General features: G+C 40.5%; 1 protein-coding gene across 4 annotated transcripts; it reads right to left on the reverse strand.

Moving 5' to 3' along the window:
* Nucleotides 1-7: 7 nt before the first annotated feature.
* Nucleotides 8-14615, reverse strand: LOC132789051 (TBC1 domain family member 5 homolog B). Of its 4 annotated transcripts, XM_060796792.1 has the most exons (8): nt 14146-14615; nt 10592-13574; nt 4968-5137; nt 4824-4897; nt 2002-2531; nt 1520-1689; nt 1382-1461; nt 8-1318 (listed from the first exon to the last, which is right to left on the reverse strand). In XM_060796792.1, the coding sequence occupies exons 2-8, from the start codon at nt 11804-11806 to the stop codon at nt 1107-1109; spliced, it is 2451 nt and encodes an 816-aa protein (XP_060652775.1). In that variant the 5' UTR covers nt 11807-13574; nt 14146-14615; the 3' UTR covers nt 8-1106. The 4 variants fall into 4 exon arrangements, 3 of the variants coding, with proteins under 3 accessions (XP_060652775.1, XP_060652777.1, XP_060652776.1); XR_009632675.1 differs by lacking the exon at nt 8-1318 and having other exon boundaries at nt 2087-2531; nt 14146-14610; XM_060796794.1 differs by lacking the exons at nt 8-1318; nt 1382-1461 and having other exon boundaries at nt 1543-1689; nt 2082-2531; nt 14146-14610.
* Nucleotides 14616-14788: the final 173 nt, after the last annotated feature.

The raw sequence follows: 14788 nt of genomic DNA on the forward strand, positions 1-14788 counted from the left end.
ATATATTTGTTTACGTTATTTTTATATATATATGTATATATATAGTATATGTATATCCATGAATTTACAATTGCTATTTTGCCTTGTTATTTGATTTTTACTTTTGCTTTTGCGTTTCCGTTTATAATCTTGTCTGTGTCTAATATTATTTGTTTGTTGTATATAAGTATTGTATATAGGAATAATTGGTTTGTTAATCTTTGATGTTCATTTTAATGTTGATGTTCTGCTTAGCGTCTGCTCTATGTGTCTGCTTACAAACTATAACTATTTATATGCTATATAGTTTGTGTTGTATATGCATATTAGGGAACTTTCTTGGGAGGTCTTTGATTTAGTTTTTTTTGAATTTTGGTGTTGCTCTTAAACTACTCTTAATTTTTCTATATATAGCTATATATCTAGTCGGTATAGTGTATGCTTTTGGAAAATAAACGAATAATTAATTTTGGAAACCGAAGCAGGAGTTACAATTTATTGTGGCACTCCGGAAGCGTTATACAAACTCAATATTATCTTAGATTTCTTGATGATTTTTCCTTTTCCTATACATTATGTATTTTTATACCCGCTATTCAAAAATGTCGTTTTTTAAACATTCTGAAAGTTTCATGTAAAATTCCTTGCGTTTACAAGTTTTTTTTTTTTATAAACATTATTATTTCGATCAACTTAGTTATTTGAACTTTCCAAAAATGAGAAGCGGGTATTTCACAGTCAACCTCATTTGACTGTTTTTGGCTTAATTTCTGTGTTAGTTTTGTTTGCTAATTGGAATTGAATTCGCATTGCCTTTATATTGCATTTAAATTAAATTTTTTTACGCTAATTTTCTCTAATTTCTTGAGTTATTATTTTAAGTTTTTTTTTGGTTGTAATTTAGCACTTAGTTTTCAATTTAGCTGCATCTTCGCCAGCTTAACAATTTCCCCATGTTTTTTATTCGTTTCATATAATTTTGTTAATGTTTTTTCTTGTTTTGAAGACACAACAGTTACTGGTCCAGTTCCAGGAAGTATATATGTAATATGTATGTGTATTGTATATTTGCTTGTAGTTGCAGTTGTAGTGTTGTGTAACGCTCGCGCAGGCGCCAAAGGCAGCTTTTATCGTTGCTGTTGTACGTAACTGTACTGCGTCAGATCGTTGGAAGCTTCGCTGCTGTGTGGCGTTGATGTTGTTGTCAGTGCGGCGAAGGCGTGATGTGGGCGTGGTGCTGCGGCTGCTGTTGGCAAAGGAAGCGGCTGTTGTTGTTGTTGTTGATGCTGCAGCTGAGGCGACTGCGCTGCATCGTAGCTGGTCATATCCACACTGGTGGCTAAAAAATAGGTAAGACTTTATAAATCACTGAACAACATCATGCTTCTTCATGTTAAACTACCAGTCGCATGAAGACGATTGTAGAGATGCTTGCGTTTCTTCTTTAAAATTACATCCAAATTATAACTCTCGGTTCCAGCTCTAAAAATTTTATATAAATATCTAATTTATATATTAATTGAATTTATTGTTTGCTCACTTCTCGGCTCGTCCGTTGCCAAGCAGATCTTTAAATGTTACATAGATCTTGTTTAGCGTCAGATTGGATAACCCCTGGCCCAGATATCGTACAAATTTAAGTTGCTCACATTTGGATAAAGCGCTCTCGTGGAAGTCCAAAAAGGGTCGATGATCGGATATCTGATATTCCTATATAAAACCATTTGAATGTGGAAAAAAATCGAAAAACAAAAAAGAAATCTCGTATCAAAAATAATTTCAAAGTAAGTTACGGCAAGAGTTTTGTTCTACGCGATATATAAGGATGATAAGTTGCAATTTTGAACTAGTTTCTGGTAAATGAACAATGCCAATGCCATGTAAAGCCAATTGTGGGTGGGAAACGGTAACAAGAACAAAGCTCCGCTGCACGCTACGCAAATTCGCCTCCATCTTTCTTGATTTAGGTGCTTCTTTTTGGGTTTGAGCACGCTGCGATCCACACTTTAATTTTTTGCTCACATTGCAAAATTTGATGAAATTCTCGATGAGTATGCACTTTTCATAATTGCTCAGACATTGCTGACTACTACTCTGTATACCGAACTGTTTCAATAGCTCCTGCTTCTTGGGCGGCAGGCGGCTGATGTGCGTACAGACGCCATCTTCAATGCGATGCGTCTCATGCACATTGAAATTCTCATAGATGATCAGCTGTTCCAGCGAACGTGGTGGTGGACCCAGCGGGGGCATCGAAGGTGGCGGCGGTAACAGTGATGCGGCCATACAACCACCACTATAACGAGAGTCCAGCGCTTGAGCAGCGTTCGATGCTCCAGTTACATAGCTGTTAACAGTGTTGGACAAACTGATGGTGCTGCTGTTAGTGGTGCTGCTGTTAGTGGTGCTGCTGCTGTTGCTGTTAACGCTGCTGCTGCTGTTATTGTTAATGCTGCTGTTGTTGTTCATGTTGTTGTTGCTATTACTGCTGCTGCTGCTGTTACTGGCAAACTCGAGCGTACCGTCATTGGCGGCCGCCATGTTCTTGAGGTCTACAAGAAAGAGTTGCATTTTAAAAACAATCGGCGGCCATTTTGCAAAATAATCTAGACGTTGGCCTAGCACAAATGCAGAGACTCACGATTACAGGCACAATTAACACACACACATATGTATGTCTTCAAATACCTATGTGTGTATATGCATTACTCGCAATAAATAAGCAATTTGTTTTTTTCACTATGTATGTATATATATATATATTTGTTGTTTGCAAACAATATTTCTCTTTTTATATGTTCTTGTATATATGTAGATGTTGTGTATATATAGTTAGGATTGGATTTTTGTTCTTGGCTTACTAAAATATATGCTCAATCATATATGTATATGTAATGTATATTAATGTTATTTTTTATTATTAATAGTTTTGCATTAGCTTGATTCTCTATAATGATGTTGCGTGTGTTTACATGTATAAATGTGTGTGTTTGTTTAATTGTAATAATCTCTTTTCAAGGAATAACATTGCATAGTTTAGGGCGTGATCATCGTCCAACAATTTAGTCGTTAACATAATACGTATCAAAAATTTGGCAAAAAGCTTGTAAAATTAGACTAAAAACATATATAGAAACATACGCTAAGACAGACGTTGTTTGGATTGATAAACAAAACGAAAGTGGGGAAAGGACAAAGGTAACATATTGTAGAAAAAAATACCGAATTTTTACACATAAAACAATTGTTTACGAGGTTATAAGCTAGAGTCAATAGTAGGAAGAGGTTTGGGGGCATTTTTTTGTAGCTGTAGCTGTAGCTGGAGCAGCCTATGATTGTCAACAGGTGGCGCCACTGCCGCCATATTTGGCGCCACGCCGACGCCAATCTCACATGCTGGGAGGCATTGCATGTGGCGGCATCTGTGGCTGTGGAGGCGGCTGTTGTGATGGCGTTGCTGGCGCCACCTGTTGGCCATAGCCCATTGCTGCTGCTGCTGCTGCCATATGGGATGCGTGAGGATGCGCATGAGGATATGAATGCGGATGGGGATGGGGATGCGGATGCGGTGGCAGGCCATAGTGCGTGTGATGCGGATGTGCGTAGGCAAAATGCGGATGCGGATGATGCTGCTGCTGTTGTTGTGGATGTGGATGAGGCGAGTATTGATGCGGATGCGGCGGCCCAACATGATGCTGAGGATGTTGCTGCTGTGCATGTTGCTGTTGTTGTTGCTGCTGCTGCTGTTGCTGGTGGTGATGATGTTGTTGCTGTGGTGTCATGGGTGTGCCACGCGTTGGCGTCGATGGCTGCTGTTGCTGCAAATGATGCGGCGTATGCGGCTGCATCAAATGCTGGGAATGCTGCGGATGGTGAGGCGTTGTTGGCGCCGCTGTCGCAGTTGCAGCTGGTGTTGTGGGCGTGCCCGGCCTAGCCATGGGCGTGGGCGTGCCTGTGGGCGTTATTGTGCGTGCTACTCCAGCTGCTGTGGACGTTGGCTGCGACTGCGCTGCTGCTATTGCTGCCGCTGGTTGCGTGTGTATGTGTGTGCTGCTGTTGCCTGTTGCATGTGTATTGTGGTTGCTGTTGTTGTTGGTGTTGTTGTGTGTGGGCAACGTCGGTGTTGCTGTTGCTGTTGCGATTGTTGTTGGTGTTGTTATAGTTGTAGTTGCTGCTGCTGTGGCTGTTGGTGAAGCTGGTGCTGAGTCGCATTGCTCTTGTGTCTGTTTGACCGGTGTGCATGTTGTTGCTGTTGTTGTGGTGTTGGTTTTGTTATTATTGTTGTTGTTGTTGGTATTTTCGCCTATGTGATTTAAAGCGTATGCGTGGAAAAAGAAGAAGAACACAAACAAATTGAAGTCGAAAATTAAAATGTGTTTTTTTTTTGCACAGTGAAAATTTACGTTTTACGTTGTCTAGTTTTAGAGGCAGCCAATTTTCGAAATATATATATATAGTATATTTTTTTTTGTTGCGTTTCGAGAGCAAACGGAAAGTGCATGTGAGAAACACAAAATATATAGCGCAAAAATGAGAAATGAAAAGTGCAAAATAGAAGAAATCATAAAAGAAAGAAAAATCGTTTTTGTAGGCACTGTTCTGTTTTTCTTTTTGTGTATATTTTTAAAATTTAGCACATTTCGCCTTAAGCTATTTTGGCTTTTCACTTTTATCTCGTTTTTCCTCTCTCTGCTGTTGCATATAATATTTCTTTTCTACATATTTATTTTTTGTTTGCCTGTTTTTATTTTTGAATAATTTTTTTTTTTGGTTTTCTTGCTGCATTTGCACTACACATAATAATAGTATATCGAATTAAAGCGTTTTAGGAACTTGGAACTCACCAGCTGTTGTGTTGGCCAGGAAGCGCTTGGTTTTATCGAGTATATAAGGCAGATTGTAGCCATCCTTGGTATAGCTATAAAAGACATACAATAATTGTTAATGATAATGTTTGAAAATGAATTTTTTAAGTTAGTGCAACTTACATTTCTGTGCGTTTGGTGCAGAAAAGATTCTTAAAGTTGCTATAAATGCAAAATAGCGTGAACGTTGGCAACCCTTGGCCCAAATAGCGCGCAAATTTGATTTGTTCGGGTTTGTTGAGGCCGCATTGATTTAAGGACAGCCATGGTCGATGATCCTTGATATCATATTCCTGCATTAAATTAAATAATATAAATATGCGAATTGAGTATACATAAAAACATTACAATTTTAAAGGTGTCTCAAGAAAAACGTTCTTATCTGGTAAATTTCCAAGATGGCGCCCCGAAAAGTATGCTATCTAAAATCATCCTACAAAAATACCCTATAAAAAGCCCCATAAATGCTAGACTTACGTTGAATGTTCGCATATGGAGAACATGGAAATTCTAGATGCCCATTTTATGTGTACATATGTATATGCGTTCTCCCCCAGAAGCCCGGCGGAACACCTTCTTGTTGGCCATTGGCAACCCCCTAAAATTTTAAGGCTATTATAACGCTGACGTCAAACTCATTTCCTGCATAAAAGTAAATATATATATAATATATATATGAATGTATATTAGATGTTACATATATATGCATGTAACTATATTACAACCACCATCCCTATTTCTGAGAAGAGCACATACACACACACACACATACGAATGAAAACTTTGCCCACTACTAATCAAAACTTATAATTCGTGTACAACGAGAAAGTTTAAAACGAAAATTGTACAAAAGCCAAAAACTTGCAGACCCCAAAATGCAAACACAATCATAGAAAGGACTCTGCGCCTAAAAGCATACCATACCATACTAATGCACACACATACACACACACACACACATACGAGAGCTCACACTCACACCCATACAATGTATATTTTATAGTGTAAAAATATAAAATAAAGCAAAAACGAGATGGAAAAGGAGTGGGAGAAGGAAGAAAAAGGCAAAACCAAATAGAAAAGCAAACAACATTTTCAATGAAGCCATTTTCAACAATGGAGACAACAACGGGGGGCGGTGAAGAGACCGACAAGGGCTTGGGATTGTGGGGCTAAAAGGGTTGCCGCATGCCTTTATGATTGTGTGTGCGCGTATGTGTGTGAGTGTGTGTGTTTAAAATAGGCGCAGCAGCTTGATGGACGTCTGTGACTGTATGTGTGTGTGGTGAGAGAATAAGAGAGTGAGTGAGAGAGAGTCAACAAGCATCGCCGACAGCGCAGCGTTCGGCGTTCGTTGTTGGTGTCGCTCGTTCGTCGTCAACGTCGTCGTCATCGTTGTCGACGTTGAAACTTATCAACATCCTCATAATCAGCGCGACGCCAACGTTGCCACCCAAAAAATATCAGCCCACAGCCACCCAACCACCTTCTAAACACACATGGCAACGCTGTCGAAAATGGCATACGTATGTATGTATGTGTGTGTGTATGCATGTACTTATAAATGTATGCTTGTATGCAACTGTATATGTGTGCATACATTTTCGGTTTTGATTATGTTAAAAATCAATAGAGCAAAAAGGAGTGACGACGCCCTGCCATCATTTGGGATGGATGGGCAGCATTTTGGCGAAGTAGAGAGGTTCTCAAATATCCCAGTCAAAAATACTTAAAGCATAACTTTGTTGTAGGTGGGTGTGTGTGTACCAAATTATGAACCAGTGAGGGAGAGCGAGAGAAAGAGAGCAAGCAAGCAAGCGCGAGAAAGCAATTCAACGCCTTTTAAATGATGACAGGCCCCTTCAGAAAGGTGTTACACTGGCTGACTGGCTGGCTGGCGACTCATTAACAAACAGCGTGTACGTGAGCGAAACAGCAAGAACGAGCGGGAGAGATGCCAGAGAGAAAGAGAGTCAAGCTTTGGCTGTCAAGCCAAGTGTTGCCATACTACTGATGGCTGCTGTCGCCTCGCTTGATTGTTTTGGCTGCTGCCGGACGGATGGACGACTGACTCAGCGGGTGGTTGGGGTATATTTGTGTGTTTACATTCCCATAGCCGCTTAACTGTTTCATAGCACACATACAGAAAACAACGGAAAAAAAACACACACAAGACGAAAAAAAAAAACAGCAGAAATGGCAATGTGTTGCGGCATTGTGTTCTTGCTTTTCCTTTTATTGTTTTGATGCGTTGTTGTTGCTGCTTTTTGCAACTTATTGGCAGCACACACCGACTTTGTGTTTGTGTTTGTGCGTGCCTGTGCGTGACGTATCCTGTTGTCTGAGTGAGAGAGCGTGCCAGTGTTTGTGTGTGTGTATTTGTTTGTGTGTGCGGCCTGCGGTTGTTGTCTGTGGTGTGTGTTGCTCTTGTTGTTGTTGTTTTTATTGAGACAAGTGTGAATTGTTTTTCTTTCTGTTTCTGTTTTGCTGCTTGTGCGTGCAGCAACAGCAACAACTACAACAACAGTTATTCGTTCGTGTTGCTGTCGCCTGCCTGGCAATGATTTTTTGATTTTTGAGGGTTGCGTGTGTGTTCCAGACCCAGTTTTGTGTGTCTGCCTCTTCCTCTACCTCTGTCTGTGTGTGCGTCTGTTGTGTGGGGAGCTAACAATTTTCACACTTTCACTCTTTGCGTTTAACAGGTTTTTAACAACAATTTGAGCGATGCACGTGTACCAGAAAAAGGGGTGGCTGCTAAGGCTCATTAATTATTACCCCAAAATGCTCTTGTGCCTTGTTTAATTAATGTCGCAAATACAGAAATATTTCGCAGGTGAGTGGTGAGTTGAATCAACGTTTACGAATAAACCTAACCTCAGAATTTACTGTTTGGACCAATGCTAATAAGCGACCACAACAACAACAAGAATTATCGTGTGTGTATACAACCAAATTGTATATAATTTTACATTTTTGGCAACAATCTGCGCGTTTGCTCTCCACACCGCCCCCTCGTGCTCTTTAACCCCTTGTGCTCGTTATACAACACTAATTTAATACGGCCCCAAAGGCGGCAAAAGCAACGCATAAAAGCTAAATATTTTATGTGCATGTGTGTGTGTGTGTATGTTGACATTATATATAGTCATCATATAAGTTTGGCAAGTACATGGATACAATAATATGTATGTATGTACAATGTACTTGTATATGTATATAATTTAAAATTATAATCAATGTACATGTGTTTTCTGTGTGAGCGCGTAAATTGTGCGAAGCCGAGACATTGTACCTGCCCAACACCACCTCTGCCCTTCCCCCTTTCTCATCCTCTCATCCACTGTTAAGCTGTCCCTTACACTCACACAGATGGGCAAACTTATTGCATATGTGTGTATTGGTGACTGCGGCTGTGGCTGCTGCTGCATGCGCATTTAGTAGCCTTCAACGACGCCTCTAGGGGCCACACAGACACAACACATACAGACATCAACTACATACATACACACGAAAGGACATACGAAGGCAACTCAATGGACAGTCCGACAAACGCCCCAAGTAACTTGATGATTGTATGTATGAACAGTCACACACATACATACATATAAGAGAGCAAGAGAGAGAATGAGAGGGGGCCATATACAATTACTCAATAGCACCCGCTTGAGCTTTTTTGGGGGTTGCCCGCTCCCACTTACCCACACAACATAACTATACAAACACACACACACAGTCGCATACGAAAACTTTGTAGTTTGAGCGGCAGTCGCTGCCTCAGTCTCAGTCTCTGTCTCAGCCTCTGTCGTTGCTCCTCTGTAAGTAAAGTTTTCGAGCAGCAAAGGAGTGAGTGCGTGAGCGAGTGAGAGAGAGAGCGAGCAACAATTTTGAGCCAAATATTCTAAGAGAGAGTAAGCGAGCGAGCGACAACGTCAAGCTAGGCATCTTAGAACTAAAATGTTGTAATAGCGGCCGAAGGGCCGAGAAAGCAGCCATGTTGAAATAAGGTTAGGCTCTAGCTATAGCTGCTCCTTGCTTGCTTGCTGTGTGTTGTACTTGTCCTACGTGTAGTTGTAGTTGTTACTGCTGCCGCCGCTGTCGCTGCTGCTGCGGCTGTTCCTGTATTATGCCATCAATGCCGTTTCGTACATACTTAGTTTGAGTGTGTGGGTGCCGTTGGTTCGAACAAATCTAGTTGGGTGCTCTCCCCTTCCTCCTTCTCCACAGCACATTTGTATTTGTATTTCTATTTGTATGAGTGTGTGTGTGTGTGTGTGTGTGTGATTGTGTGGTTGTGTGTTTGTGCGTTCCGATAAAGCTGAGCGTAATGAGCATGTGTCGGTGTGAGTGTTGGGGAGGGTTGCCTGGATGGCATAGTGTTGAAAAGGCGCCAAATGTGTTAGGGGGGGGGGAATGTGTGTTTAGGTATGTGTGATATACATGTGTATTATGTTTGTATGTCCGTATGTAGGTGTTTAGAAACGCAGACATAGTCACATGCATACATGCATACATATCTACACACATGATTACAGTTGTATTTGTATGCTGAATTTGTGGTTGTGGCTTCTCGTGTTGCTGCTGTTGACGCTGGCGTCGCTGCCGCTGTTATTACAATTTATAATGACATTCGTTGCGAAGTAAATGTATGCGTGTATAAATGTGTGTGTCTGTGTGTGTGTGTGGGCGGCATATAATAGAGTGAGAAATGCGCTTGTGTGTAAAGGATATGAACGGTGTATCCGCGTTATGAATATATCTACATATATAAATGCCATAAACACATATCTACAAATGGCACTGCACACACACACACACACACACACATATGTTAATAATATGCATGTGTGGGTAAGCAAATATCAAGTACTATACAGAAAGTTAAAAATTGATTGAAAAATGCCAATAAAGAGCACTAAATATATTGTAAATCCTTAAATGCGTACATAACAGATGCGTAAATTATTTAAACTGTGCAGCGGGTTTTATATATTTTTAAAATGTATACTTTATAATCTGTCTGTATTGTTATATTTTCCCCACTTTAAATTATTTCCAATTCTACCTTATATTGAAATCATTCTTCAACTCAGAATTGAATGTAATAAAATGAGTTTATCGGAATTCGTCACATATCGAACTTTTTCCTCTATAAATATTTCTACATTTTTAACAAATTCCCTTGATCTGCGTTTTTCAAATAGTTCAATGAATATAGAATCTCATGCCTTAACATATAAATAAAAATTGTTATTGTTTTCACTATAAACATAATTTTTTATACAATTTACGGAAGTGTATTTATTTTTTCCACCTTCGATTTTACTTTGCTCACAGTAAAAAATGTATGAAGTTATCCTAGGATACTGTTAGGTCAAGGTATCAGATTGTAAAACACCTTTTTAGGATTCTCCCTATCCACCGATCCATATTTATAAATTCTCTTCTATCTTTATATAATTACATACATATAGTTACCTATATTCCTATATATTTTTTTTTCATAAGATACCATATTGGTGCATTTTTTTTAATATTTAATGTTTTGCTTATAATGATAATTAATAAACTGAAATAATACATCAAAGAATATATTAAATTGTCCTTTTCCTATACAAGTTTGTAAATTTCCTTCTCTGAAACACTTTCAGCTTCCACACCTTGATGCAAACAAATTTACAATTTTCTCTACACCCTTGCTTCAAATGGTTGCCCGTCAACTTTACCGCCCAATTTCCCCCCACACTTACCTCGCAAAATTTGATGAAATTTTCGACAACAATCGATTTGTCCGTCAATGTCATTTGGCCAGTGAAACGAACGCCCAACTGCTTCAGCGTATCCTTCTTCTTCGAAGGCAACTTATTCATGTGCTGAAAGATGCCCTCCTCCACCTTGTGCGAGGGATGCACCTCAAAGTTCTCCTTGATCACAAACGAACCCAACAACTTGGGCGCCGCTGCCGAGGCGGACGAACAACTGGCACCGCTTAACAAGCCTCCAAATTCGCCAGCACTGCCGCAATGCTCTTCGGACGAGGTGTTCGAATTGGAGGCATTCAGATGGGAGCTGGGAAACGCCAAGAGCTCCAGCGAGGATTCATTCGAATTGGAGCCATTCGAACCATTCGAGGCACTCGTCATGTGCTGCAACTCAAACATGGTTTGCTTCGAGTCGTGATCGAACACCGCATCCAGCGTGGAAGAGTTTGCATCCAAGCTGTTGGAAGAACGGGAAACGGAAGACAGCATGGCGGCCACTTTGCGTGAAGCAGAGCGCGACTTTTGTGCGATGCTCGTCGAGTCCAGATCCAATAATCCCACTCCACTTCCACCACTTGCGCCCACCGGCGAAGCGGGCAGTGTTAGGGGTGGGGTTGCCACTCTGCCCGCTGACGCTGCCAACTTGCTGCATTTCTCTACGCTGGCAGCAGCGCTGTCGCCATCAGCAGCGCTGCCACTGCTGCTGCTGGCAATGTTGTTGTTGTTGCTGCTGCTGCTGTTGGGCGTAAAGTCTGTGGAGTGACGCAGATATTTGATAAACTCAAAGGAACCGTCAAAATGTTGAGCTGTCGCCGCAGCAGCAGCAGCAGCGGCTGAATTGTGGTGTCCATTTGGCGTGGCCACCGCTGTGGGCCAGCGATTGCTTAACAGCGGCTGCGACGCCGGCAGCGCTGTCGACAGTGACGGCGACTGCGATGTTGCTGCTGCTGCTTCATATCCGAATTCTGCGCCATTTATGTGTAAATACTGTTGTTGTTGTTGTTGTTGTTGCAGCTGTTGCGAAAGATGTTGTTGTTGTTGTTGGTGCTGCTGCTGCTGTTGCGTTGACTGCGCAGCAAACACTTGAAATTCCTCGAAATTTGTGCATTTGAGTTCGCCATTGCTCAAGTACTTGGAAAACTCTGAAGGATCGTTCACCGAGTTGAGAAAGAATGAGCTAAAGTTGCTCGATATGCAGGACATTTTCTGGTTGTTGTTGTTGCTAATACTGTATATTGTATATATGTATAACTCTTATAAATATCTATGTATATTTTATTTTCTTATTTTGTTTAAAGCTGCTCCTTTTGCATAGTAATAGTTGTGTTGTTGTTGATCTCGTTCAAAATTTATGGCACATTGAATTTTTATTTATTTTTATTATTCGCTCTGCTTTTGATTTGCAGTTAATAATTCACATACACATACAGCTGCATATTCGCTGCTGCTTCTTCTTCTTCGATTGCTTCGCTGCTGCTGTTTTGAAATTTACTTTTAGTTTTCCATCTCCAGCGTTTTTCGTGCGTTCATATTTTATTACAATTTTCCCCCGCACACACATGTACATAAAAACATTACTTGCCCATGTGTGTGTTTGTGTGTGTATATAAATTTTTCTTCTTATTATAGCAAAAGCAAAGTGTAATTTATTATTCTTATAGCTGCTGCCTCTCTCTTTCTCTCTCTCTCGCTCGCTCGTTTACTCAGTGTTGCTGCCTTTCGCTCCTTGAGACGGCGACGCGGCCTTTTCACCGTATGTGGTCGCTGCTTGTTTCTCTTGTTGTTGTTGCTGTCTTGGCTAGCATGTGCACATGTGTGTGTATGCACGTTCAATTGCCTGCCACTGCCATTGCCCCTTCCTCCTTGCTCACACTCAAAACTATCGCTGGCTCTTTCATACACATATAGCGCACATGCACTGCTTCTGCCGACGGCGACTGCGACGACGGCAGCGCAGCGTGTATTGCCCTGCAAATAGGCGGCGATTTGAAACTGGTCTCTGCTTTGCCTGCCTTTACTTTACTTTGCGGTCTGGGCTGTCTTTGGGCTATCTTATTATTATTATTGATATTATTATTATATTTATTTTCTTTTCACTATTTTCTCACTTGATTCTGCTTGCTTACAGAACACAAACAATCACACATACATACACACGAAATAAGTGTTATAAAAAGCGAGGCGCGGTCGCGACGTTAGTTTTTATTATATGTATATATTTCGTTTTTCTTCTTACAATTTGCTTTCAAAACAAATGTGCCGCCCATATACAATGTACGTTGTCGCCTAGCGGAAAATCTTATGTTATATTTTTCAACCGCTATCCATCCATGTAAATAGCGACAACGTAACCGTACCGCACCGCACTCGAATGAGAACTGAGCGCAAACAAAAACTGAGCACGCTAGTTAATCTGTGTTTTTTCGCTCTCTCTCAATTTCCCAACAACACACACATAGACGCTCGTATGCTCACTCTCTTTATCTCTCGCTCTCGCTTTCAGGGAGCGCAAGTCACGTCTGAGTGTAAGTTGTATGCATGCTTCTGTGATTGTGTGAGTTGCGTTTGTGTAGCGCGCGCTCCTTGTAGTTGTAATCAAAATCAGTTGTTCGTTGTTGTTGCTGTTGTTGGTGTAGCTTTGCGACTAGGAAACGTGTATTTCTTCCTGTGACAGGCTGCTTTTGCTCTTTTTAACCCTTCCATATATATAAACCTGATTTAATCTTTGATTATTATGCCTGTTATTGTTGTTGTAGCGAATGAGGCTGCTGCTGCTGCTGCTCGCTCTTGAGGATTATGGTTGCCTTTCCTTTGCTATTTTCGAAAATTCCACTAAATTATCCGTTGTGTGTTGACTGCGCGCTTGTGTTTGTGTATGCGCGCGTACATGTGATTGTGTGTGTGTGTGCAGGTAAAACAGTTCATTTGCCTAGAGTTGCCACACCTTTACATTTATTTTTGAGGAGACCACCTGGAATGCGAAAAACGATTTTTATTAGTTTTCACGTTTTCGAGTTTTTCCTATATTTACGACTTGCAATGAATAGGATAAAGGCAAGCGGACGTCAGGCTGTGTATCGCCATTAATGTTAAGAGCATGCAGGCAGGTAGTAACTAAAAGACGATTGCACTACAAGGCCATAACAATACTATAAAAATTATGAGTGCAAGTTGCAGTCGTTGACAACTCTGGCAGTCACTAAATAGGATAAGCGCCTACACATTCCCCCTCCCCATACTCCACAACAGTCACTGTAACCGCTCGCAAAATTACTTAAGCCGCAACGCGACTTTCAGCACAATTTATGGCCATTTAAAATTTTGTGCAAAGAATTTTTATAGTTGTTTTATGCATACATATTGTAGATACGTATATGCATGAAATAAATGTACATAGACTTTTATATACATAAGCAAATTTTGCCTTTTGTTCAATAAATATAATTGCCATTGCAGACGCTTTTAATTATAAATAGAGCGCGGCAGGGAAGTCATCAATTAGGCGCAAGCACAAAAACGTGCACTCTGCTTATTATAATTACCTCTTTGAGAGTCTCGATGTATTTTTTTTTTTTTTTGGCACAATTTCAGTGTTTAAATTTTTAACGTGCTTTCTTCATTCATTCCATTTTTAATAGACGCTCAATTTTCGATGTTACAACATCGCGCGCCACTTTTACATTTCTCATATCAACTACGTATGTGTGTACATTATATACGTGTATATGCATATGTGGGTAATTTTTCAATTAATTTTAATTATAAACTTAATTAGGAAATCAATGAACGAACGCGAACGAACGCAAACGGAACGCGAACGCAAACGGAACAAACAGAGACACAATTGGGGAAAAGTCTGTGCGGCTAGTAAGTGAGCGATGATACCAACAAGTGAGAGCGAGCGCGAAAATGAATAACTAGAACAGTGCGGCAACAAAAACAATGACAATTCTCAAGTGCGCTGCGCATACTATAACAACAATAACATCAACGTTACGTGCCCCCCGTTTAAGTTTACTGTTCGAATAACATTCGTTGTTGTTGTTTCTGGAAACAGAACGAACGGATGTCAAAACAGAAATGTTACTTAACATAGCAGCGGTGATATTGCTAACATTTGCGCGCCCACGATTAAAACCATGAAATAATTTATTTTCACTATTTAAACTAGTTGGGAACAAGAAA

This window comes from Drosophila nasuta, chromosome 3 (assembly GCF_023558535.2).
Source record: "Drosophila nasuta strain 15112-1781.00 chromosome 3, ASM2355853v1, whole genome shotgun sequence".
NCBI lineage: Eukaryota > Metazoa > Arthropoda > Insecta > Diptera > Drosophilidae > Drosophila > Drosophila nasuta.